Source organism: Gossypium hirsutum, chromosome D05 (genome assembly GCF_007990345.1).
Source record: "Gossypium hirsutum isolate 1008001.06 chromosome D05, Gossypium_hirsutum_v2.1, whole genome shotgun sequence".
In the NCBI taxonomy this organism is placed as follows: Eukaryota; Viridiplantae; Streptophyta; class Magnoliopsida; order Malvales; family Malvaceae; genus Gossypium; species Gossypium hirsutum.
Window position 1 is genome coordinate 60,433,117 of NC_053441.1, and position 26,918 is coordinate 60,460,034.

General features: G+C 34.3%; 4 protein-coding genes across 5 annotated transcripts in view; 1 reads left to right on the forward strand and 3 right to left on the reverse strand.

Annotated features, from left to right (window-relative positions):
* Window positions 1-26,918, reverse strand: part of LOC107947929 (golgin candidate 1) — a 98,154-nt gene that overhangs the window by 9,793 nt on the left and 61,443 nt on the right. The window lies entirely within an intron of this gene.
* On the forward strand, window positions 3,258-3,680 carry LOC107942824 (protein DETOXIFICATION 7-like). The gene is made up of 2 exons (XM_041092881.1): window positions 3,258-3,493; window positions 3,573-3,680. Exons 1-2 carry the CDS (start codon window positions 3,260-3,262, stop codon window positions 3,678-3,680), a joined length of 342 nt encoding a protein of 113 aa, XP_040948815.1. The 5' UTR covers window positions 3,258-3,259.
* Window positions 10,530-13,506, reverse strand: LOC121216891 (receptor-like protein EIX2). Its single transcript, XM_041092380.1, has 2 exons — window positions 10,769-13,506; window positions 10,530-10,673 (listed from the first exon to the last, which is right to left on the reverse strand). Exons 1-2 carry the CDS (start codon window positions 13,495-13,497, stop codon window positions 10,664-10,666), a joined length of 2,739 nt encoding a protein of 912 aa, XP_040948314.1. The 5' UTR covers window positions 13,498-13,506; the 3' UTR covers window positions 10,530-10,663.
* Window positions 19,915-23,046, reverse strand: LOC107942821 (receptor-like protein EIX2). Its single transcript, XM_016876540.1, has 4 exons — window positions 22,817-23,046; window positions 21,352-22,718; window positions 20,023-20,989; window positions 19,915-19,924 (listed from the first exon to the last, which is right to left on the reverse strand). The coding sequence occupies exons 1-4, from the start codon at window positions 23,044-23,046 to the stop codon at window positions 19,915-19,917; spliced, it is 2,574 nt and encodes an 857-aa protein (XP_016732029.1).

Consider the following 26,918-nt stretch of genomic DNA (forward strand, 5'->3'; position numbering starts at 1 on the left):
TCTCAGTTTCAGCCTGACTTCTCATCAAACACAACATCTCTGCTCAAAAAGACTATGGGTTAATAATCCAGAATCATTTAACCTTTCTTCACATTGCTGTAGCCCACCAAGATACCAGGTTGTGCCTTCTTGGCTAACTTGTCCCTCTTGATAACAGGAACATGTGTATAACAGATGCAACCAAAGACTTTCAAGTGAGCAAGTGATGGTTTGAACCCAATCTAGGTCTCGAATGGAGTTTTTGGAATCAATGCCTTGGTTAGTAGCCTGTTTTGAAGGTAAACTGCAGTGTTAACTTCCTCAGCCCAAAGTGTCTTAGGCAAATTCCTTTCAAACATTAGGCACCTGGCCATATCCATCAGAGTTTGATTCATCCTTTCATTAACACCATTTTGCTAAGGTGTATAAGTATTGGTGAGCTGGTGCTTAATGCCAACTTCATTACAAAAGCCCTGAAACCTTGCTGAAGTGTATTTTGTGTCATTATCTGACCTCAATGTTTTTAGTTTGCAACCTATTTTTTGTTTCTGCTGCAACTTTGAACTTTCAGAATACAGAGGCCACGTTTGATTTTTGCTTTAGGAAGTAAATCTAGCAATATCTCAAGCAGTCATCAATGAAAAGGATAAAATACTTGCTGCCATTCAAAGACTCTGTTTTCATAGGGCCACACACATCAGTGTTGACTAGTTGTAATTTTTCTGAGGCTCTCCAGGAATTGTTCAAAGGAAATGGAAAACTGATTTGCTTTCCTAGCTGACACACTTCATAAACATCTTCTTTCTCAACTGATTTGGAGAAGTTTTTAACCAAGTCTTCTTTGGTCAATTGAGCCAGTGACTTATAGTTAACGTGGCCTAGCCTCTTGTGCCATAACTTAGATTCATCTAACACTATTGTGTAGGCACTATTTGAGCTCTTGTTCCAGTCTACTACAAAGCTTCTATCGGCCATGGACACTAACAACAGCATGGATCCACTTGGATCACTGATCAGGCATTCTTCGCCATTGAACATTACTGAATAGCCCTTTTCTAGCAACTGAGCTATACTTAGCAGATTTCTGTCAATTTTAGGCACAAACAAGACATTTGAAACAAGTTTGATACCTGTGGGAGTGTCAATCAACACATCTCATTTTCCTTCTACTTTGATGAAGTGTCTATTGCCAACTTTCACCCTTATTTTGAAGCTTCTATCAATGTCCTCAAAGATAGCAGTATTAGGAGTTATGTGGTTCATGCAACCATTGTTTATCAGCCATCATTTTGTGGCTTTTCCTTTAGCATCTAAGCAAGAGACTGCAAAGACTTGCTCTTCCTAGTCACTGCCTTCTTCTGCCACTTGAGCTTCAGCTCTTGGCTGTTGAGGTTGGTTTTGTCTCAGTTTGCCTTTGTTTCTGCAGATTTTCTCAGCATGGCCCATCTTTTTGTAGACTTTGCACAGCACATCAAGCCTAAACTAATAATTTTCTCCTGGATGACTGAGCCTTTTGTAGTGTGGGCAAGGTGGATATCTCCTTCTTGCTCCATCTCTTCTTGGCTTGTCAGACCAAGCCTTTCTCCTTTTGTAGCCAGAGGAGCTCGAGGCAGGTATGCTCTTAACTTGGAAGGCACATTCTTAATGCTCCTCCTGCCTGCTGGCCCTTCTTTGCTCTTGAGCATAAAGAGCATTGGTCAGCTCATTCAAAGAGATGCTAACCAGATCTCTCGAATCTTCAAGGGAAGAGATATTGGCTTCATATCTCTCAGGAAAAGTTGAGAGAACCTTATCTACAATTCTTGCTTCACTAAACTGTTCCCCAAGCAATCTAATGCTTTTAATTAATACTATATGGACTTAGACTTGCTTTTAATTAGTTTATTTTCAGCACAAGTTTCTTCTTTCATCATTAGTAAACCTTGCCTTTGAATGATTTAATATTATTATATAATTAATGTTATCAGAAAATACAGTTGAATTACTTTTTTGACTACTAGTGCCAAATAAAGATTAGGCATGTTTAAGGTTGAAAGTTATAGAGTCAAGACATTTTAGTCACTATTTCAACATTGAATATTTAGAGTTTTGTAGTTTCCTTTTTGTTTGAGATAGCTGCTAGTTGCTAATTATTAAAGAAAAATATAATGGGTTGGGAATCCGTCCATATAAACAACAAATAAGAATCAAAAAGAGAAAAAAAAATTGGAAACACAAAAGGTTTGCTATAATTTTCCCATAAATTATTAGATGTTCAAAAGTTTATTATAACAAATTTTATTAGAAAAATCAGTCTGAAAGCTTAGAAGTTAATTGTAGGTTAATCTACTATATTTTAATTAAATTAATAGAAATTTTTATATAATTAGTTCATTTAAATTTAAATAAATTTATAAAAATTATATACTTAAATCATATTTAAATTTTTATTTTTTTGGAGTAAATTAATATAATGTGAACTCTATTTTTAAATATTTATACCTATAATTTACATAAAATAATAAAATTGAAATTAAATAGGATAACTTTGTTAAGTTAAAAAAAATTAAAGGGTATTTTTTTTTCAATATTTTTCAAGTTTAAACTTAATTACGATATGATATTCTTAAAGATATAAAAAGGGATAATTTTTAGACTAAGCAAAAATTTTGATTCAATGGCAATTTAATTCATAAACTTTGATTTGGTGCAAATGAAATGTTTATTGTGATTCAAATGCACACACAAAATAATAATTTTGATTCAGTAGCATATTTCTTAAAGAAATAAACACATCAATTTATTTTTATACACTATATGTAAACATAAATCGATACTATATCTATGTAAACATAAATCGATACTATATCTATAATTATGCTAATAATTTCATATATAAAATTATAAAATATCAAAATTCATAAAGGTTAACCAAAAATCAGATCTCTTGAAAATATTTTTGTCTAGTTATTATTATAACAATGACAGGAATGCTACCTTAGAAGTATAGTATTATTATTTCCTTAGAGAATACAATTTAGGGATCTTTTGTTCTTTGTGATTATAAGATAATATTGGGAAAATAATAAATGCAATGACTGCAACATCATCCAGCTTTGATTTCAACCCAGATATAGTCTCACTTTTTGGTCCTATTTTTATTTATTTTATCATCTGAGATTATGCCTTTATTTATTTGATTCTAGCTTGAAATCCAAATAAACACAGTTTATAAATTTATAAGGAGATGGGTTCATTTGCTTGGCTCCCTCAATATTTGATTCAAAACAACAAAAAAAGCATGGCGAAATTGGAGGAGAGAGAAGATGAGAAGAAATGGGCAACAAGTTGGGGTGGATATATAGAAGAGCTGAAGAAGGGAAGTCGAATAGCAGCACCAATGGTGGCGGTGACGGTTCTACAATACCTTGTGCAAGTTGTGTCAGTAATAATGGTAGGACATCTTGGTCAGCTTTCTCTCTCTAGCGTCGCCATTGCTACATCCCTCACCAATATCACTGGTTTTAGCCTTCTGGTAAGCTACTCTTTCTTCTGCTAAGCTACTCTATTGATGGAGCATCTTAAACTAATTGAATGTTTTTCATTCAAACTAGTCAGGAATGGCTGGTGGATTGGAAACTCTATGTGGGCAAGCTTATGGTTCACAACAATATAAAAAGCTGGGAATCTATACTTACAGTGCCATTATTTCGCTCATCTGATGAAGTTGGCTCAGCATACAGCAAACTTGACACCATGCAGGCCATGAAGACCAAGTCATGCAGGAGCTGCTGGAACGAGCTGAACTATTCCTATTTTGTTCATCTTGTAATCTTAAGTTAATGTAATGTACTTTAGTTCATTTAGAACTATGTTAGGTTTATGATTGATGTAATTTTGATGACAATTAAGCTGTTAAGTCAGCTTTGTTTAAGTGTGCAAGCTTAGTTTTTCAAGTTTCAATGTATTAGTGGTAGTAGGTGATGATTAGGTATCATTATGCAGATTTTGACAAGCAAATTGCTTGGTTTATGTATTGGCATTATGCCATTGTTCAACCTATGAATGAAGTTCAGTTTGTTCATCAACTTTTCTCTTTATTTTTCTTAGCTTTTCCTTCTTCCTCTTGCTCGAATTCTCTTGTTTGCTCAGCAAGTCACGAGACTTGCTTAACAAGTCTGCACTGAATCTGTTAGTTTCAGTTATAGCACCAACAATTGGTATCTAGAGCCTATTTCTTAAGGGACCTGTTACACAAATCCATGGCTTCATCAAGCTTTTCACCAGCTGCACCTCAAGTCTTCAATGGAGAAGGCTATCACATATGGGTGGTCAAAATGAAGACCTACCTGCAGGCTTTCGATCTGTGGGAGGTGGTCAACACTGATGTTGAACCAGAGCCACTTAGAGCTAATCCAACAGTGGCTCAGATCAGTCAGCATGCTGATGAAAGGACCAAGAGGCACAAGGCTATGTCTTGCATCCAAAACTCAGTGTCTGATGTGATTTTCACAAGGATTATGGCCTGTGAATCACCAAAACAGGCCTGGGACAAGTTGCAGGAAGAGTTTCAAGGGACAGAGAGGACAAGGCAGCAACAGTTGTTAAACTTGAGGAGAGATTTCGAGAATTTGAAGATGAAGGAAGAAGAAACTGTCAAGCAATATTCTGACAGGATTATGGCTGTGGTTAACAGCATCAGGCTCCTTGGAGAGCAGTTCAATGAAGCTAGGATAGTGGAGAAGGTTATAGCAACTCTGCCTGAGAGGTATGAGGCAAAAATCTCATCTTTCGAGGACTCAAGGGATCTGTCCACCATCTCCCTGACAGAGTTGATCAATGCTCTATATGCTCAAGAGCAGAGGAGAACAAGCAGACTGGAGGAGCACCAAGAAGGTGCCTTTCAGGCAAGAACAAATACTGCCTACAAAGGCAAGAAGGCCTGGAGAGACAAGCCAAAGGATGATGCTGCAAGGAGAGAAGGTCAGACTTGCAAGCACTGCAGAAAGGCTGGTCATTCAGAAGAAAAATGCTGGTTTAATCCAGATGCTGTGTGTCAGCATTGTAAGAAAAAGGGTCATGTTGAGAGAGTCTGTAAGAGCAAGGCCAAATCAAGGCGCAATCAGACTCAACAGATGAAAGCTGAGGCTCGAGTAGCTAAGGAGGACAGTGACCAAGAGGAGCAAGTCTTTACTGTGTCATGCTCAGCTGCTCAGGAAAGGTCCTCATCTGGTTGGCTCCTAGACAGTGGATGCACCAACCACATGACACCTGATGCTGCAATCTTCAAGTCTTTAGACAGAAGCTGCAGAACTAAAGTCAAGATAGGAAATGGTCATTTTATTCAAGCTGAAGGCAAGGGTGATGTGCTGATATGCACCCTTACAGGTACCAAAGTGATTTCAAATGTGCTGTTGGTGCCTGAAATTGATAGAAACCTGCTCAGCATAGCTCAGTTGCTGGAAAAAGGTTATTCAGTTGTGTTTAAAGACCACCAGTGCCAAATCAGTGATCCAAGTGGATCCAAACTGATGGCAGTCCCCATGGCTGATAAGAGCTTTATGGTTGACTGGACAAAGAAGTCAGACACTGCCTACACAGCCACTTCAGATGAATCCAAGCTGTGGCATCAAAGACTGGGACATGCCAACTTCATATCGATGGCCCGAATGATCAGAGAAGACCTGGCTGAAAACTTCATCAACTCAGTGGACCATGATGGTGTATGTGAAGTATGTCAGCTAGGAAAGCAGGCCAGACTCCCATTTCCCTCGAATCAAGCCTGGAGAGCCTCTGAAAAACTCCAACTGGTGCATACTGATGTGTGTGGCCCTATGAAGACTGAGTCATTAAGTGGAAACAGGTATTTCATACTGTTCATTGATGATTTCTCGAGATATTGCTAGATTTACTTCTTAAAACAGAAATCAGAGGTGGCCACTGTGTTTTGGAAGTTCAAAGCTGCTGCTGAGACTGAAACAGGCTGCAAGGTGAAGACCATAAGGTCTGATAATGGGACTGAGTACACCTCAGCTCAGTTCCAAGCCTTCTGTGATAAGGCAGGCATCAAACATCAACTTACCAACACATATACACCTCAGCAAAATGGTGTAAGTGAAAGGAAGAATAGGAGTTTGATGGATATGGCCAGGTGCTTGATGATTCAGAAGAATCTGCCTAAAGCACTATGGGCAGAAGCAGTTAACACTGCAACATACATTCAAAATAGACTTCCAACCAAGGCTTTGGATCAAAAGACCCCATTCGAGGCCTGGTTTAGCTTCAAGCCATCACTGGCTCATCTGAAGGTTTTTGGATGCATCTGTTATGCACATGTACCTGCTGTTAAAAGGGACAAATTGTCTGAAAGGGCTCGACCTGGTGTTTTGGTGGGCTATAGCACTGTTAAGAAGGGCTATAGAATTTTAGATCCTTCAACAAACAAAGTGTCAGTAAGCAGGGATGTGGTATTTGATGAGAGGTCATGTTGGAACTGGGAAAAACATGAACCTGAAGAAGTTTTTGAAGAACTTGCAGCAGACCAAGCTGAGCCAGACCAAAATGTCCCTGAAATGGATATTGATGATGAACCAGTCAGAGGAACAAGGTCATTGGCTGAGATTTATGAAACGGCTCATGTAGCCATAGCTGAACCAAGCAACTTTGAAGAGGCTGAGGCTCAGCAAGGGTGGAAGCAGGCAATGGCTGATGAGATCAGCATGATTGAGAAGAACCAGACCTGGGAATTGGTTGAAAGGTCAGTCAAAAGGAAGGTGATTGGGGTGAAATGGGTGTACAAAGCCAAGCAGAATGCTGATGGTACCTTGAAAAAGTTGAAAGCAAGACTAGTTGTCAAGGGGTTCAGTCAGAGGTATGGCTTGGACTACCTGGAGACCTTTGCACCAGTGGCCAGGCTCGATACCATCAGACTGCTGATTGCCTTAGCAGCACAGCTCGAATGGAAGATCCATCAACTTGATGTGAAATCAGCCTTTCTGAATGGTTTCTTAGATGAAGACATCTATGTTGAACAACCACAAGGGTTTGAAATAGCTGGCAGAGAGCATATGGTCTACAAACTGAAGAAGGCCCTATATGGGTTAAAACAGGCTCCAAGGGCCTGGTATAGCAGAATCGATGGCTACTTGACTGATCTGCGATTCGATCGAAGCAAGAGTGAGCCAACACTGTATGTCAAGAAACAAGGGACACAAATACAACTCATTGTGTCCCTGTATGTTGATGATCTTCTGGTGATAGGAGGAGATCGAGTAGTGCTGGCTGATTTCAAGACCAAAATGCAGAAAGTGTTTGAAATGTCTGATCTTGGGAGATGTCTTATTTTCTTGGAATGGAGGTGTCTCAAGTACAGAATGAAATATTTCTAAGCCAGAGAAGCTTTGCCACAAAGATTCTGACCAAGTTCTCCATGCAAAACAGTAAGGCAACTAAAACACCTGTTGCTGTTGGAGAAAAACTATCGAGCCAAGGTGATTTTAAGAAAGTTTGTGAAACAACCTACAGGAGTCTAGTTGGTTGCTTGCTATACTTGACTGCCACTAGACCAGACATCATGTATGCTGTAGGATTGCTCTCAAGGTTCTTGCATTGCTGCAATGAGAAGCATTTCCAAGCTGCAAAGAGAGTGCTGAGATATGTCAAAGGCACTTTAAACTATGGTTTGAAGTTCAGCAAAGAAGGAAATCTGAAGCTGGTTGGCTACACTGATAGTGACTGGGCTGGCTCGATAGATGACATGAAAAGCACCTCAGGGTATGCTTTTAACCTTGGTTCAGCCATGTTTTGCTGGAGCTCAAAGAAGCAAAGTCTTGTAGCTCAATCTACTGCTGAAGCAGAGTATGTGGCAACAGCAAGTGCTGTCAACCAAGCCATATGGCTAAGGAAAATATTGGCTGACTTGAATGTGCATCAAAAGGAAGCTACTGAGATCTTTTGTGACAACCAATCTGCAGTAGCAATTGCTAAAAATCTAGTGTTCCATGGAAGAACAAAACATTTCAGCATCAAGTTGCATGTTGTTCGAGAAATGGAGCAAGCTCAGGAAGTAAAGCTGATCCACTGTAATTCAGAGGATCAACTTGCAGACATTTTAACCAAAGCCCTTAGTGTCACAAGGTTCGAATGTCTAAGGAAGAAGCTAGGTGTTTGCTCCATGCAAACCAAGGAGGAGTGATGAAGTTGGTTCAGCATACAGCAAACTTGACACCATGCAGGCCATGAAGACCAAGTCATGCAGGAGCTGCTGGAACGAGCTGAACTATTCCTATTTTGTTCATCTTGTAATCTTAAGTTAATGTAATGTACTTTAGTTCATTTAGAACTATGTTAGGTTTATGATTGATGTAATTTTGATGACAATTAAGCTGTTAAGTCAGCTTTGTTTAAGTGTGCAAGCTTAGTTTTTCAAGTTTCAATGTATTAGTGGTAGTAGGTGATGATTAGGTATCATTATGCAGATTTTGACAAGCAAATTACTTGGTTTATGTATTGGCATTATGCCATTGTTCAACCTATGAATGAAGTTCAGTTTGTTCATCAACTTTTCTCTTCATTTTTCTTAGCTTTTCCTTCTTCCTCTTGTTCGAATTCTCTTGTTTACTCAGCAAGTCACGAGACTTGCTTAACAAGTCTGCACTGAATCTGTTAGTTTCAGTTACAGCACCAACATCATCTTAGTTTGCCCTCCCATTTGCATGCTATGGATATTCATGGACAAATTGTTACCTCTTGTTGGCCAAGATACACTTATCTCCTACAAAGCTCGCCAATATTCCCTATGGTTAATCCCGGGACTATTTGCAAGCACCATCCTTAAACCTTTGACTCGATTTCTACAAATGCAAAGTTTGATTCTACCAATGCTCTTAACTTCAATTTTTATACTGTGCTTCCATGTGCCTCTTTGTTGGATTCTTGTGTTTAAATTGGCTTTAGGTGATCTTGGAGCTGCAATAGCTTTTAGTTTATCAACATGGTTGAATGTGATCTTACTTGGGATTTATGTAAGGTATTCATCTACATGTGAGAAAACTCGTTCACCATTGTCCAAGGATGCTTTTCTTGGTGTTCCTCAGTTCTTTCGCCTTGGTGTTCCCTCAGCTATAACGGTTTGGCACGTGTTTTCTCTCTCGTAAAATCAGTTTTGGGTGGTAAAAGTTCAATAAATTGCATTTTATCTCCTGTATTAACAAAAATACGTAAATTAGTCCTATATACTAGTTAAAAAAGCCAATTAGTCTTTTCTATTAAAAAATTCATCCATTGTTTAGATTCGGTATAGTTGACAAACTAACTGAACATTGATACATGGTGTGCCATATGTACATCGTACTGGCATACATGTACCAAATTTTCTGACATCGACGGAAATTAAGTCGTTACAGTAAAAATTATTAAAAAATTGAAATTATGTCATTTTTTAAACATCAGTCCAGTAATTTTATATATGTTGATTTTTATCAACAGAACTTTGTTTGGATAGGAAATTTTAAAATTTTCAATGTTTTAGAATACAATCATTTTAAATTAATGTTAGTATTTATAGTTATTTTATTTAAATATTTAAATTTTAAAATAATTAAATGGTTGAAATATCATAAGTTAAAAAAATAATTATGAAAAACAGAATAATGATATAAAAATTAAATAATATAATGCAATATGTGTATTGTTAAATTTTTAAAAATATATATAAATATTTTTAATACTATATTATATATTAGAAATAAGAGTTAACTCATAAATTGGCATTTAAACTATACTATATTATTTATCAGTTAAAAAAATCAGCCAATAATAATTTGCCAAATCATATAAAGTTTCAAACACATTTTTTAATTCTTTTATTTTATAGTTTTCTTTTACATCATCTCTTTCTCGGTTGAGATGCTAACGAATTATTTCGTCGATTAGTACTAGCGTTTTTACAACTAGATCGAGATAGGGGGTTAAACCAATTGACTTGCAAATTGATATGGATTGATTGAATCAAGCTAAAAAGACAATTGACCCCGTTATCTCTATTTTTAATTTTTTTTGAAATTTTAAAAATATTTTATAAAATTGGAAAAACTGATCAAATTGAGAATTAGTGACTTAACTGGTTTGACCATCAGTTTGACACTAAAGAAAGAAAAAATATATATATAAAAGAAAATAATGTTTTTTTTGTCTATTTTGCTACATAAGGTTTCACTTGTAACAAAAAAAAGTACCAAAATGGAAAAAAATACATAATTTAGGTAGCAATTTATGGGTTAATTTTTTTTGTAAATAGACGGTTTACTTAACGGATTGGGAAAAATAAGTAGTTTAGGTACCTTATGTAGCAAAAAATAAGTAGTTTAGGTATCAAGATAAGAAAAGGTATAGTTTAGATATGCATAGATATAAAGAAGATTTTCAACATTTTATGGAAACTATTGTTATAATTTTGATAAAATTTCTCCAATCAATTATTTTCCCTTTTTATTAGCAATTTGTTGATAAAATTACTTTCGAAGGAAAAGAAATATACAAAGCAAATGTAAGATAAACGTATTACAAAAAAAGTCAAAGAAAGTCATCACAAATCTCTTCCTGGTATATAGAAATTAGAAATCATCAAAAGGACAAACATGTATTAATTTATAAGTTTTTTATTAAGATTTTCTCACATGCAGGAAAACCACCTTCAGTTGCAGTTCTAATCAGACCTGAAAAAAAATATAGAACTTTGTTCTTTAGTTATGGATATATTTCTCAACATTGAAAGAACTTTGTTAAGGAGTGAAGAAAGTCAATTTATTACCTTGTTGAAAGACCTTTGATTCTCCCCACTAACCTTGCTTTCAGCAAAACAAATGAAACATAAACCCAATCCTTTGCATTATCCAAGTAGCGATAATATGAATGCCTCCATGAACGCTTGAAGAACACAACACTGCAAAACCCCCAGAACCCGACCTCAAATCCAAGTCCCATGCCAGTGTAAAACCATTTCATGTACTCGTCAGAATCTTCTTCACCTCCTACTGCAGGTTTGCCGGGAGGTGGTTCCACCATTGAGCAATTCGGTGAAATCGGAGGACCACAAAGTCCTCTGTTATGAGAAAATGATGAAGGATCAAAGCTCTGTAGTTGAGTGCTGGTTGGAATTTTTCCAGACAAGTCATTGTAAGACAAGTCCAAGATACTTAGAAATGTTAATTCAGACAAGCTCGTTGGGATGTTTCCTGAAAACTTGTTTCTTGACAGGTCAAGCACCTCTAGTTGTCTTAGATGCCCAATCTTTTGAAGAATTTTTCCTGTAAAAAAATTTCTTGACAGGTTCAATGCAACCAGTTCTTGAAGACTACTTAATTCTTCAGGAATCTCTCCTGTTAATTTGTTACACGAGAGATCAATGGCTAGTAGCAGTCCAAGTTGTGGATAGTTTTGCTTTGTTCCCTTCCATGTAATCAATGCCTCATCAACATACCTAACATCAATCAACGATGTCACATACAGTGCATCTAACAGGTGAAGCTCAATCCTTCTATCTAAACTCACTTTTTTTGCCATGGAATTGAAATTTTTGAGGCACGGTGGTATGGAATCAGATATTTTATTTACAGAGAGGTCTAAGATTTGTAGATATTTCAATTCACAAAGTTGGTGAGGAATCCTTCCCCTGAACTGATTCCTTTGAAGGCTAAGAAAAACCAAAGATGAAAGCCGCTGCCCGAGCCACATAGGTATTTCTCCTGATAATTCATTATCACTCAAGTCCAGGAATTTTAACTCTGTACAATTCTGTAAATATAAAGGTAATTCTCCTGAGAATTTATTACCACGTAAACTTAGCATTTCAAGAAAAACCAGAGATCCTAAGGAGCTTGGAAGTGAGCCTGAGAAACTATTATCACCCAAATTCAAAGCTGTTAAAAACAGGAAACTTACAAAACAGTCTGGAACCACTCCAGAAAATAGATTATTTGAGAGATCAAACAATGTCAAATAAACTGCACCAGTAAAATTGCAAATTGGAGAGACTGAACCAGTAAACTTGTTTTTGGAAAGGTTAATGGTCCCGATAAAACCAAAGTATAAAGAAAAATGTGGCAATGGTCCTGAGAAATTATTAGATCTTAGATCTAGATGAGTTATGTCGATAGAGTGAGTTGGAAAAGTACCACTGATCTGATTGAAAGACATGTTTAGGTACCATAAACCATGACCCCAAAACCAGTAGGGAAGACAATCCGAAATTCCTGAAGCAAAAATATCAGGGTATTCCAAAACCAGTAGGAAGTCTTTTTGAGTCCGAAGCCAATCTGGGAAACCAGGCCCTAACTTGCAAGAGCAAAGCTTTATTTGACTTAATTGAAAAGGAGGAATCCATCCGGTGTTGAATTTTAAAGTTAAAGAAGTGTACGATAAATCCAACTTCCCTAAATTGTAGAAATTTGAGAAATGAGCTTCGGAAATCACATCACCATCAAAAGAATTCCCTGCAAGCCGCAACACATGCAGGTTGGAAAGTTGTCCAAAGCTTTTGCTTATGGATCCATTTAAAAAGTTGTACCCAAGATCTAGAACGCTAAAATCTGGTAGTTTTCCGATTTCATTCAACCCAGAATCGCCCCTAACTTGATTTTCAGCTAGTACCAAAAGATTATCACTCAGATAAATTTCTTGAATAGCCTTCATGTTCCCGAAAGCTTCTGGAATTGGACCTTTCAACTGGTTACTTGAGAGGTCAAGTGAAACAAGGTTGCTGCTAACATTAAACAACCATGGATATATGGCAGAAGAAGGGAGATTATTATCAGAGAGATCGAGATAGGTGAGAGATGTAGAAGAGTTGGCAAGGGAAAGTGATGAAGAAGATATGCTTGGAAGATCACAATGTCTTAGACTTAGTTTTTGGAGCAAAGGAAGGTGGCTAATGACTTGAGACCAATCATTGGCATTGCTCAGGTTAGTGAAACTGAGATCAAGCTCTTTCAAACGAGAAAGAGGGGAAAGCCACTCAAGTTTTCCAACATTGAATACCCTACCGTTGCCACCCAATCTAAGAGTCTCCAACATTGAAAAATTTCCAAGTAGAGAAGGAATTGGACCTCTAAAATTAGCATTAGAGAGATCCAGTAATTTCAATTTTTTCAAGGAACCAAAAAACTCTGGGATGAGACTTCCATTAAAATCCTTACTGTTGAAATTTAAAGAAGTCAAATGATGTAGTTTAGGCAGTGAAGGGCTAATCGTGCCTGCTACAACCCAAGATTGCAAGCTAAAATCGAGAATTTCGACGTATTCCGTAAGGCTGTTGCATTCAACGGCATACCAAAAACAGCAATCCTCAGTTTCCCATAAAAAAAGGGCATCGTCGCCTGACGAATCCATGGCTTGAAGGCTGTGCTTAAATTCAAGTGGCGCTTTTTTCTCACTCTCTTTGCACAATACGCTTGCGTCAGTGCATTTCTCCTGAAGAAGAAAACAAGATATTGCAAAAAATAAAACAAGTTTATGAGAACTCTTACTTGACATCGTAATCATCAAATATGAAGCAGGAAGAAATGAAATAGTGTTTTGTTGTTTTAATTTTGAAAGCTAATAGCTGAGGAAAGCCCTCTTTATAAATACCCAGCTTGAATGGCACATGAGCATTCATACTATATGGATGTATTAAACCTTTAATGGACGACTTCAGCATTGATTTAGAGTTTTGTGGTTTTCCTTTTTCTTGAAACGAGTAGTTGCTAATTGCTAAGAAAAATATAGTGTTTGAATGGAAGTGATTGTAACACCTTACATCTGACTCGATCACTGAGTTTGAGCTATAATATGTCATATTCATTAATTAATTACCATTTAATCATTCATAGCAGTTTCAAATCACACATAGTTGCACTTAGTGACATATAATATATCAACAATTTGTTAGGCACATATATGCATTGCATTCTCAAACACCTTCTCATACTTTATAGCATTCAACTAGAGGAATCCTAAGTTACATACCATATATATACACATAACAACATGTCAAACTTAATTATATACCATCTTTAACATCAAATTCAACATGATCCAACCACCTAGATACATGCCAAGAGTAATGCTGAGTCCGAGAGTAATGCTTGGATGTGGAAGTCAATACACAAGACCTTTACTTGAAACCTAACTTGCGTATGGAAAATAAATCATACACTGAGTAACATAACTTAGTAGTATATCTATAACATAAAGCAACATAATAGAGATGATACAATGTAGCATTTAAGTTGTAATCTCATCATTTGGCATATTCATTCCTTACACATAAAGCCTAAATTCATGTTACCTTCTCAATAAAATCCCGAGCTTATAAGCTTATTCTTTTTCCAGGTAACGTTTAGCTTGTTATCACTTCAACTTAACTTGGCATCCCGAATTTCCCGACAATGATAACTTTCTGCACAATGCCTACCAACCCGAGTTATCCGACAATGATGGTTTTCTCAATTCAAATCTATCATCACAGGTTGCCTGACAAGGATGACCTACCACTCTAGATTGCCCGATAATGATGGTTTACCACCCCGAATTGCCCAACAACAATGATTTATATAGCACTCTAACCCTTATGGCATATCAATTATCTTTTGACACGTTCCTTATAGTTATTAACTTATCCTTTTCTCATTTCGTTACATGTAGACCAAATCACATTCATTATAATTTAAGTTCTATCATTGACAAATAAATTATCATATGTCACAATATACTTTGGATTTTCCCTTCCTTTGCTAGGAATCTGGATCAGTGTTAACTACGGATTAACATAAACACATAGCACTATCAATAAACAACCAATTTGTAATCAATTTTCATTTTATTCAAACCTTTTAATTTATTCAATTTAGTCCCTAAAACTGGAACTAACTTTACTTTCAATCTAAAGCTTCAAATTGAAAATGATTTTCACTATTAACTATTAGGAACCTCCTATTTCTCATTTCTACATTCAATTCTTCAATTTATTTAGTTTCATTCTTAATTATGAAACTATCAATTAACTTTACAATTTAGTCATTTTTCACCTCTAAACTTAATATCTATCAATTTAACATCTAAAACTTCAAGAATTCAATAACGATACTTCGTAAAGCTTTAATAATCTCACAAATTAGTACATGGGCTAGCAAATCAAGCTCTCATAACCTAAAACCATAAAAATTACAAGAAAATGACTAAATATGGTCGAATACTTTGAAGTTCTCCTTAGGTTTTCTTTGTTTAGCTGTGGGTAGAAGATGAAAAGAGATGATGAAAATGTTGTTTTCATCCACTATCCCTATTTTTATGTTTATTATATTAAGTTAATTAACTTCAACTTATTAATTCAGTTTCAATTTTAGTTATTTATATACATACAGAATCCTTACCGTCCACCATTATCAATTCCAACATGGTCTAATTGCAAATTTTAGACCTTTAGTTAATTGCAATTTAGGTCCTCAACTCATTTTCTAATTAAAAATCTATAACGATTAAACTTTACGATTTAACCCCTAAACTTTAATTAATCACTAATTCGATAAAATTACCTATTCGAATTTCAATTCATTAATATAATAACTCTGAGAATATTTTATTAATATTTACGAGCTTGGTTCACAAAAACGAAATCCCAAAATCGTATTTTTTGACACCACTGACTTTCGAGTCATGACAGTAATGATTATAGTAGCCACTAAAGGTGATATTGTGACAAAATAGAGAAAATAATAACACAAAGGATTGTTTATGCAGTTTAATTTTTCTACATTTTTGAAATCTAACTGTAATTATAATTTAAATATTATATTACTGATATTTTATTATATTTATTGAAAAAAGTGAAGGTAGAAAACCATGTGGACAATTAAATTATAGGTGTTAAAAATATTAATAAATTGGAAAGGAAACCAAAAAGTCGAAATGAATCTCTTAAGAAATTGAAATCAAACAAATGAGGAATGAAATAAGTTGACGACATTTTGTAGAGAAAACTTTGAAATTGGATTTTTATTTTTTAAAATTTATCAAATTATATTTACTTTTATCTTTAATTTTTAATATATTTAATGATTTTATTTACTTACATTTTAATAATTATTAACATAATAATAAAATATTTTAATGATATATAAAATTTATATGATAAAAAAATTAATTATAATCACGTCATTTGTTATTTGAAAATTCAAATATCATAATAAAAAATTTAAATCATAATTGATGTACTTTTAATATATTCGAAATATAGTTTTATTTCATGTAATTAATAGAATTATTAACATAATTAAAATATATAAAATATTTTAATAATTCAAATATGGTACTAATAAAAAACTTCTAATCGTTTTTAAAGCATTTATAAAAATTATAAAAAAAATATTGTAAATTAAGCTCTTTACAATTCAATATTTAATTTGGGTAAACTACCTCACTAGTCACTCTAAATAGGGGTTAGTCGTTCCAATTTAAGTCATCCCAATTTTTTTTTTTATAATTTTGAGAGCAAAAAAAATGATTAAATTAGTTACAATCCACCATTAAATTGTAACAGAATGTTTAATGCAAATTTCTTATTTTGATCACTTTAAATAGTAATTATTCTTATTTTGGTGACTTTAAAACTATGGTAAACTACCTTGTTAGTTACTCTAAATAAAAATTACTCCTATTTTCGACACCCCAAAAAAATACATGTAAATAAACAGTTAGTCTTCTATTACCATTTTAATGGTAGAGTGACAAATTTGATAGATTTCTTTTTTGGGTGATCAAATTAATAAAGGAAAATGTTGACAAAAATAGGAAAGATAAATTTAGAGTGACAAATTGAATAAATGTCTTTAAAATGAGAGTTATTGTTTATAAGTGTGATCAATTTTCTTGTAAAATTAAAACTCTTATCTATAAATGTAATGGGATTAATGTTATAAATACCTTGTTATATATTGTTAGCACCAATTAGCGATTATGGATGTTTATGCTTTCAATTTTCTTCTTTAGTTGATGACTTTATGATCCAATGTGAATAATATCTCAATAACGTGTGATAGGGTGAAATTTGATAGGCCTACTAAACCTGACTTAGACTTGCTTTTTGTTTCATTTAATTTAATTTACCCACAATTTTCTTCTTCAGTTTCATATGATGGGTCTTGAATTCTTCAATAATATGAATCAGAAATTACCTTGCAATTGCAATTCTTGTGTCCAATTACTTTTTGACAATAACCACTAATTAAGGCCTGTTTTGCTTTTGTTCTAAATTCCACTTCAGCTTTACAATGTAATTTTTTAATTTTCCACACTAAAAATCTTACATTTAGTAGTGTTTTTTAATTTTTAGGATTTTACAATTTAGTAATGAAATTAAGTTATTTTCATGCATTTAAAGTGTTTTTAAGGTTTAATATTAATTTTTATGTTTTTTGTGTTTGGTTGTAAGAGAAACACTCAACTTCAAGGAAGATAGTAGAAAATAGCCTTCAACATCACGACACGGCAAAGGCCAAGTCGTGATTTGGATCAGCTAAAATCACGACATCATGAATGGTGTTGATCAATGCCCGACATCGTGATGAGATTGTGGCTAAGTCATGATATGGCTGACCTCACAAAGTGGATTAGCTAACGTTGCGACGTCATGTATGCTAAAGGAAAACTAAGAGCATTTTTAGGCCATACGTCATGACATGAAACAGTTGATGTCGTGTGTTGTGGCATTTTGTTGCAATGCAAGAAAATTTCGTGTTAAATGACTAAAAACTATCGAATTTATAAATTATTAATCAAAGGAAATTTTTTTAAAAAAAGTCTTTGTCGGGTTAAAGAATTTGGTGTCATAAAAAATAAAAATAAATAAATATTTCCCCAAAAATGAAAAAAAAACCTAAAATTTACTATCTTTTTATTATTTAATCGAATAAATCGAGTGATTGGTTAAAAAATAAAATTAACTAAATTAATTAACTAACAAACACGACAAAGAACAAAATAAGAAAATAAACGATTAACAATCAAGAAGTGAAATAATACCTAAGAAAGAAATCACTGAGATTTTATCTGTCACTATCAATCTAAATTACGCAATTTCTTTACTTAATAACTTGATCCATAGAAATCCATGAGTTATGCTAATATCTTTTTCGAGAGTAAGGGCAACTGACTCTAGGTTGATTAATTGAAATTTCTTTCTAATTAAAACCCCTATTATCACATTAACTCATGCTATGGATTCTTATTAATTTTATATTTGACTCTAATTTGATAGATTTATGTCATCCTATTTCTAGTATTGCATGCAACTCCACTCAATTATGCAAAATATACTATTAAACAAGGTCTATTAACCTCCTCTGATTTAAGCACATCACATATGGATCAATAATCTAAAAGTATCAAACCAAGAATTAAGCACACATAATTGAGAACAAGATCTAAGTATTTGTTGCATAAAATAAAAATTAAAAGACAGAATCCATCATAGGGTTCATCTCCCCTAGGCATTTAGAAAATTAGTTCATAATTTAAAATAAAAACATCCAAGATACAATATAACTGAAAGAAATAAAGAAGCTGATCATGATAATCTCCTAAGAAATCAATTGGGAATCTTCAATCTTGACGGAAATCTGCTTTAGAATCGGCTCAAATGCTGTTTTCTGAATTGTTTTCCTGAATATTCTATGACTTTCCCTTTTATCTCATATGGTTGTGTAGCTAGGCCATGTGGAAGGGGTCAGCCTGTGTGGCTTTGGTAACTTGTTCCGATTTTTTTATTTTCACTCGTTTTTCACTCCTTTTGGTTCCAAATTTATCATTAAAATCGAATAATCACCCAAAATGCATTAAGAATGAGGTTAAAGCATGTTACTTTTAGCACTTATCAAAGCACAATATTATTGTCAAATAAATTTTGATATCTGATATCTGATAAATTTTGTTTGTGCATTGGGGTGGGACTTGTGTATATCAGGGAAGTGTGAGCAAATATATCTTTGTCGTATCTAGTGGCACAATCACACATATCTTTGTAAAAGGTGATAAATCGCTTAATGAACTGGCAGCTAAGCTGCAAATATTCTGAAAAGTGTCATACCGACACTAAACGATATGTAGGGTTGGATGGGTATTCAATACCCTATATAGTGTGTTGGATGGTTGGAGATGGTGTGTAGCGGATGGGAGTATGATTGTAAATCTACATTTATTGTGTTCTAATACGGTTTTTATTTTTGATATATGTCTGATTAATTTCTACTGATGATATGATATGTTACACACTGAGTTTCAAAAATCATTCGTTGTTTATTTGCTACTTCAAGTAAGTCTCAGACTTAGGATGAGTCGGTGCGACAACAGTTCGGATAAAATATTTTACTGTTCTTATGGTTAATTAAATATTAGGATTGTTGTGTTTTGTTATTTTTGGGGACCGTTCGATTTTGGACTTTTAAATGTCGTTTTTAACTGTTTATTGATTTTAAAGGGAAACTTCACGAACATCAAAACGATAGATTTTCAAAACACGACTTATGTTTTCCTAATCGAATTTAACTAAAAATTTCGCTACAAATAAATGTGTTTTATCTTGTTTTCCAAAATTGGACTTGACTGAGATTTTTCCCGCAGTGCAACCGTAAACATTTTCAAAGTATAATTAATCAATAGTTTCTTCGAATCTGTTAATGAAGATATGTTTTCTAGTAAACTGGATTTTTACGTAACGACCATAACTTTTGACAAAAAAAAGAAATATACAAATCAAATATAACATAAACGTATTACAAAAAAAATGAAAGAAATTAGAAATCATCAAAAAGAATTTATTCAAAAAACAAAAAGAAATCATCAAAAAGACAAAACATGCCTTAATTTATAAGTTTTTTATTAAGATTTTCTCACATGCAGTAAAAACCACCTTCAGTTGCAGTTCTAATCAGACCTGAAAAATAACAATATAGAACTTTGTTATTTAGTTAAGGACATATTTCTCAACATTGAAAGAACTTTGTTAAGGAGTGAAGAAAGTGAATTTATTACCTTGTTGAAAGACCTTTGATTCTCCTCACTAACCTTGCTTTCAGCAGAACAAATGTAACATAAACCCAATCCTTTGCATTATCCATGTAACGATAATATGAATGCCTCCATGAACGCTTGGAGAACACAACACTGCAAAACCCCCAGAAACCCACAGCAAATCCAAGTCCCATGCTAGTGTAAAACCATTTCATGAACTCATCACAATCTTCTTCACTTCCTACTGCAGCTTTGCCAGGAGGTGGTTCCACCATTGAGCAATTTGGTGAAATAGGAGGGCCACGAAGTCCTCTATTATGGGAAAATGACGAAGGAGCAAAGCTCTGTAGTTGAGTGCTGGCTGGAATTTTTCCAGACAAGTCATTATAAGACAAGTTCAAGTTGCTTAGAAATGTTAATTCAGACAAGCTTGTCGGGATGTTTCCTGAAAACTTGTTTCTTGACAGGTCAAGCACCTCTAGTTGTCTTATATGCCCAATCTTTTGAAGAATTTTTCCGTTAAAATGGTTTCTTGACAAGTTCAATACAACTAGTTCTTGAAGACTACTTAATTCTTCAGGAATCTCTCCTGTTAATTTGTTACAAGAGAGATCAATGGCTAGTAGCAATCCAAGTTCTGGATAGCTTTGCTTTGTTCCCTTCCATGTGAGCAATGCCTCATCAATATATCTAACCTGAATGATCCATATAGGCTCACTATACACACCCTCCAGAGATAAAACTCTAGGTCCAGTATCTAAGATGTGATGCTCAAGCCTTCGATCTAAACTCACTTGTTTTACCATGGAAGTGAAATTATTGAGGCATGGTGGTATGGTACCAGAGATTTTATTTACAGAGAGGTCCAAGATATGTAGATATTTCAATCCACAAAGTTGATGGGGAATCCTTCCCCTAAACTGGTTCCCTTGAAGGCTAAGAAAAACCAACGATGAAAGCTTCTGACTGATCCGCATAGGTATTTCTCCTGATAATTCATTATCACTCAAATCAAGAAATTTTTGTGGAAAATGTTCTCAATATAAAATTGTTCTCTCATATAAAATCAAAAGCTTACAAACTATTTATAGGCTATAGTTTACCATTTAAAACAACAAAAATTGAAAATATTAAAATCTAATAATAACCATAAACCAATGACTCTTGACCTTTCATTTTCCTAAACAAAAAACTACTAATTTAAACCCATTAAAAAACAATATAACTCTTGACCTTTCAACTCTTGACCTTTCACTTACATGACTCTTAACTTTCATTTAAGTTTATTTAACAATTTTAACTCGGCACAATTCTGTAAAGATGAAGGTAATACTCCAGAGAATTTATTACCACGTAAACTTAGCATTTCAAGAGAAACCAGAGATCCTAAGGAGCTTGGAAGTGAGCCTGAGAAACTATTATCACCCAAATTCAAAGCTGTTAAAAACGGGAAACTTCCAAAACAGTCTGGAACCACTCCAGAAAATAGATTATTTGAGAGATCAAACAATGTCAAAGAAACTGCATCAGTAAAATTGCAAATTGGAGAGACTGAACCAGTAAACTTGTTTTTGGAAAGGTTAATGGTCCCCGTATAGTAGTCTAAAGAAAAACGTGGTAATGGTCCTGAGAAATTATTAGAGCTTAGATCTAGATGGATTATGTGGATAGAGTTATTTGGAAAAGTACCACTGATCTGATTGAAAGACATGTTTATGTACGATAATCCCTGAAATTTGTCCCAAAACCAGTAGGGAAGAGAATCCGAAATTCCTGAAGCAGAAATATCAAGGTATTCCATATCCGGACAGACGTCCATTTGAGTCCGTAGCCAATCTGGGAAACGAGGCCCTAACTTGCAAGAGCAAAGCTTTATTTGACTCAATTGAAAAGGAGGAATCCATCTGGTGTTGAATTTTAAAGTCAAAGAAGTGTACGATAAATCCGAGACCTGTAAATTGGTGAAATTTGAGAAATGAGCTTCGGAAATCACATCACCACTAAAAGAATTCCCTGGAAGCCGCAAGACTCGCAGGTTGGAAAGTTGTCCAATGCTTTTGCTTATGGATCCATTTAAAAGGTTGTACCCAAGATCTAGAACCCTCAAATCTGGTAGTTTTCCGATTTCATTCAACCCAGAATCGCCCCTACCTTGATTCTCAGCTAGTACCAAAAGATTATCACTAAGATAAAGTTCTTGAATAGCCATCATGTTCCCGAAAGCTTCTGGAATTGGACCTTTCAACTGGTTACTTGAGAGGTCAAGTGAAACAAGGTTGCTGCTAACATTAAACAACCATGGATATATGGCAGAAGAAGGGAGATTATTATAAGAGAGATCGAGAGTGTTGAGAGATGTAGAAGAGTTGGTAAGGGAAACAGAAGAAGATGAGATGCTTGGAAGATCACAATCTCTCAGATTTAGTTTTTGAAGCAAAGGAAGATGGTTAATGATTTGAGACCAATCATTGGCATTGCTCAGGTTAGTGAAACTGAGATCGACCTCTTTCAAACGAGAAAGATGGGAAAGCCACTCAAGTTTTCCAACATTGAAAACCCTACGGTTGCCACCCAATCTAAGAGTCTCCAACACTGAAAGATTTCCAAGTAGAGAAGGAATTGGACCTCTAAAATTAGCATTAGAGAGATCCAGTAATTTCAATTTTTTCAAAGAACCAAAAAACTCTGGGATGAGACTTCCATTAAAATCATTACATCTGAAATTTAAAGAAGTCAAATGATGTAGTTTAAGCAGTGAAGGGCTAATTGTACCTGCTACAACCAGAGGTTGGTAGCTAAAATCGAGCATTTCAACGTATCCTGTAAAGCTGTTGCAATAGACTTCACGCCATACACAGCACTCCTCACTTTCCCAAAAAAGGGCGTCGTTGCCTGAAAAATCGGTTGCTTGAAGGCTGTGCTTAAATTCAAGTAGCGCTTTCTCTCACTCTCTTTGCACACGCTAGTATCGGTGCATTTCTCATGAAGAAGAAGACAAGATATTGCAAAAAATAAAACAAGTTTACGAGACCTCATACTTGACATCGTAATCATGAAATATGAAGCAAGAGCAAATGAAGTAGTGTTTTGATTGTTTTAATTCTGAATGCTAATAGCCGAGGAAAGCCCTCTTTATAAACACCCAACTCGAATGGTAATGGTAGCAAATCAATTATGGGTGTTGAATTACTTTTGACCATTATCTCTAACTAAGAATTAGGCATGTTTTGCTTTCGTTCTTTTATTTTTGTTCTTTATTAGTCCTTTCAATGAGGGTTTTTTTTCCCCTGAAACTGGATCGATGGGAAAAATAAATTGCATTAATAAAGTTGATACATGTATTTATCATTTTCCACACTTTAATGGGCGACTTAGACTTGCTTTTAATTAATTTATTTTCAGCAAAAGTTTCTTATTTCAGCATTAGTAAGCTATTGGCTTTGAATTATTTACTAGAGTTATATAATTAATGTAACAAGAAAATACCTTGTAATTGTTGAGTCGAATTACTTTTTTGACTGTTAGAGCTAATTAAAGATTAGAGTTTGTTACTGAGTTTATTTTATAGGGAATTATACCCCCTGACATCAAACAATTTCATGTTCAACACATGCTGCCTGGGATTTCCGGGTTACGATGTCTGAAAATTATCCTAGAGTCTGAGGTACATAGTTAGGGTTGAAAATGGAGGAGGAGAAAATTCTTCCCGCATTGAGCATTTTTAGCTACAAAACGATTTCATATTTAATACATGTTGTCCGGGATTCCTAGGTTCCGGTGTCTGAGAATTATCCTAGGATTCTCGGGTTCTAACATACACAATTAGGGTTGAAAATAGTGAGGGAGAAAAGGCATGCCGTAGGGGGCCTTTTTAGCTATCAAACGGTTTCATGTTTAACAAATGCTGCGTCAAGATATCCCCCCCACCCCCCCGGACTCAGTACTTATTTGTAAAATATATTGATATTGTTTGCAATATTAAGCGATTAAGGATGTTGTGCTTTCAATTTTCTTCTTGAATTAATCACTTTATGACTCCAATGTGAATAATCCCTCAACGTGTGATAGGGTGAAATTTATGAGTCCAACTATACCTTGAATTGATGACTTAGACTTGCTTTTTGTTTCAATTAATTTAATTTACCCACAATTTTCTTCTTCAGTTTCATACGAAGCAAACGAACAATGGGTCTTGAGTTCTTCAATAATATGAATCAGAAATTACCTTGCAATTGCAATTGCAATTGATGTGTCCAATTACTTTTTGACTTAAGGCCTGTTTTACTTTTTGTTCTAAATTCCACCTGAGCTTTACAATGTAATTTTTCAATTTTCCACACTAGACTTACTTTTTCTGTTAATAATTTAATTCCCCTCAACTTTTTCTTCAATTTCATACGAAACAAGACAAGCAATTGTCTGTAATTAACAATGTGAGCTGAATGTTATTGAAGTATTGTAAAAAAAAACCTAGAAGAAGCTGATATCTATACCTCCTGACATCATAATTATCATAAAAATAATATTTTATTTTGTTATTTTGGATTCTACATGTCATTATCTAATATCATAAAAATGTTAGCCTATATTAAAAGGTGATCTAAATTGGTTAAGATTTATTGGGCTTTAGTATGAGCCAAGTATTTATACATACTTTAGTATCAGATTTCTAAGATTTCAAAAAATTGATTCAAGTACGCTTTCACATCTAGTTTTGTTCTTGATTTATTCTTGATGACCTCACATGATAGATTCTGGTTTGTTAAGTTTTAAGTTAGATTCTTGATGACCTCACTTGATTTATTCTTGATGACCTCACATGATAGATTCTGGTTTGTTAAGTTTTAAGTTAGATCTTGTTTTATGGTTCTAACAAGTGGCATCTGAGCCTCATCATGTTGAATCATTAAGAATAAATTGATTCTCTATTGTTTTTGGATTGATTTGTTTTTATGATTTTATGGATTTAATATTTTTATTTTCGATTATATATATTGATGTTTGAGATTCATATTGAAGTTTTTTTGGTTTTGATTATTATATTAAAATTTTGAAGTTTATGAATATCGATTAAAACCTAGAATTGATATTGATTATACAGGTTTGGATCTTCTACCGCCAAAATTACTATGTATTTGCATGTTTTCCTTTTTTTTTTTTTGCTCAGTCAATTGATTATAAGATAAGGCATTAGGATCACCTATTTAACACCCCTTACCTATGTTCGGTGCCGAAATAGGGTACGGGGCATTATCAGAACATAAACACATGCAATTGTACAAAACCAAGACTTATATATATATATATTTTTTTTAAATTAAAACTTTTTGGTCAAGTCATGCAAGCTTGCACATCCACGAAATGCATCATCATGAACATATAATTTGATCAATATTAGCCAACATCAATGACTTTATACAAAATAAATTATCAAATAGCATAGACCAACATTTTAGGCCAAATCATTTAAGAGACATAACAAAATAACCATGTCTTCTATACATGCCATAATTCAAAATATTGATTTCAAAATACCAAAAGAGTGTTGATAGTGTGGACGGATCTCCAATGATCTCCGTACCCGGAGCTAGCTTAGTGACACTATAAGATAAGGGGAAAGAAAGGGGGTAAGCATATAGCTTAGTAAGTGATGAATATGTAAATAATAAAAAATTTATTAATATGCTGTTATCAATCTTCACAATATGTTTTCAAAATAATACAATTATAATTGCACATAATTCCAATATTTACTCAAGTTCATATCTAGCTGTCTACTCGAGTTATAGCCACTAAATTATTTATATATTGAGTTAAAGAACAAATTATGTTCGTTTTTATTAGCTAAGTAATCTTTTTTTGTTTTGATGAAATTACTTTTGACAAAAAAGAAATGTACAAACCAAATATAAGATAAAGATAAAGGTATCACAAGAAAGAAAGAAAGCCACCACAATTCTCTTCTTAATATATAGAAATTGGAAATCATCAGAAAGACAAATACGTATTAATTTATAAACCTTTTTATTAAGATTTGCTCAGGTGCAGGAAATATCACCTTCAGTTGCAGTTCTAATCAGACCTGAAAAACAATAATATGGAACTTTGTTATTTCGATTAAGATATATTTCTCAATGTTGAAAGAACATTGTTAAGGAGTGAAGAAAGTCTATTTATTACCTTGTGCAACTTGTTGAGAGACCTTTGATTCTCCTCACTATAACCTTGTTTTCAGCAAAACAAATGAAACATAAACCCAATCCTTTGCACTATCCAAGTAACGATAATATGAATGCCTCCGTGAACGCTTGAAGAACACAACACCGCAAAACCCCCAGAAACCCACAACAAATCCAAGTCCCATGCCAGTGTAAAACCATTTCATGAACTGATCATTAGAATCTTCTTCACCTCCTACTGCAGGTTTGCCAGGAGGTGGTTCCACCATTGAGCAATTCAGGTCGTCGTTAATCAAGCTTTATGGATGGCCAATAACATACATAATTCTATTCCTAATGATGGTTCCAGCTCAAGCACTCCAGTCATACAGGTGAAATGGGAACTGCCCCCTCTGGGATGGGTGAAACTCAACATTGATGGTGTTGTCCAACCGTTGGAAGGATGTGTTAGAAATCAAACCCACTCCAAGCATAATCTAGAAGCATGAGACGTGGAGCAATTTTGTGCCATGCAAAGTGCTGAAATTTTAGCCATACAAAGTGCTCCATTATTGAGATGTTTTGTGGCTGGAAATTAAGTGGATTAATAGCCACATTTGTTGTCACTTTATCAGCCTATAAATAGAGGCTTGAACTTGTGTTGTAATGAAGAAAAATGAGAAGAAAAAAGAAATAAGAGAAGCAACGTGAGTGAGAGTGAGAAGGTTAGCAAACCTTGAGTGAGTTAAAATCTAGCAG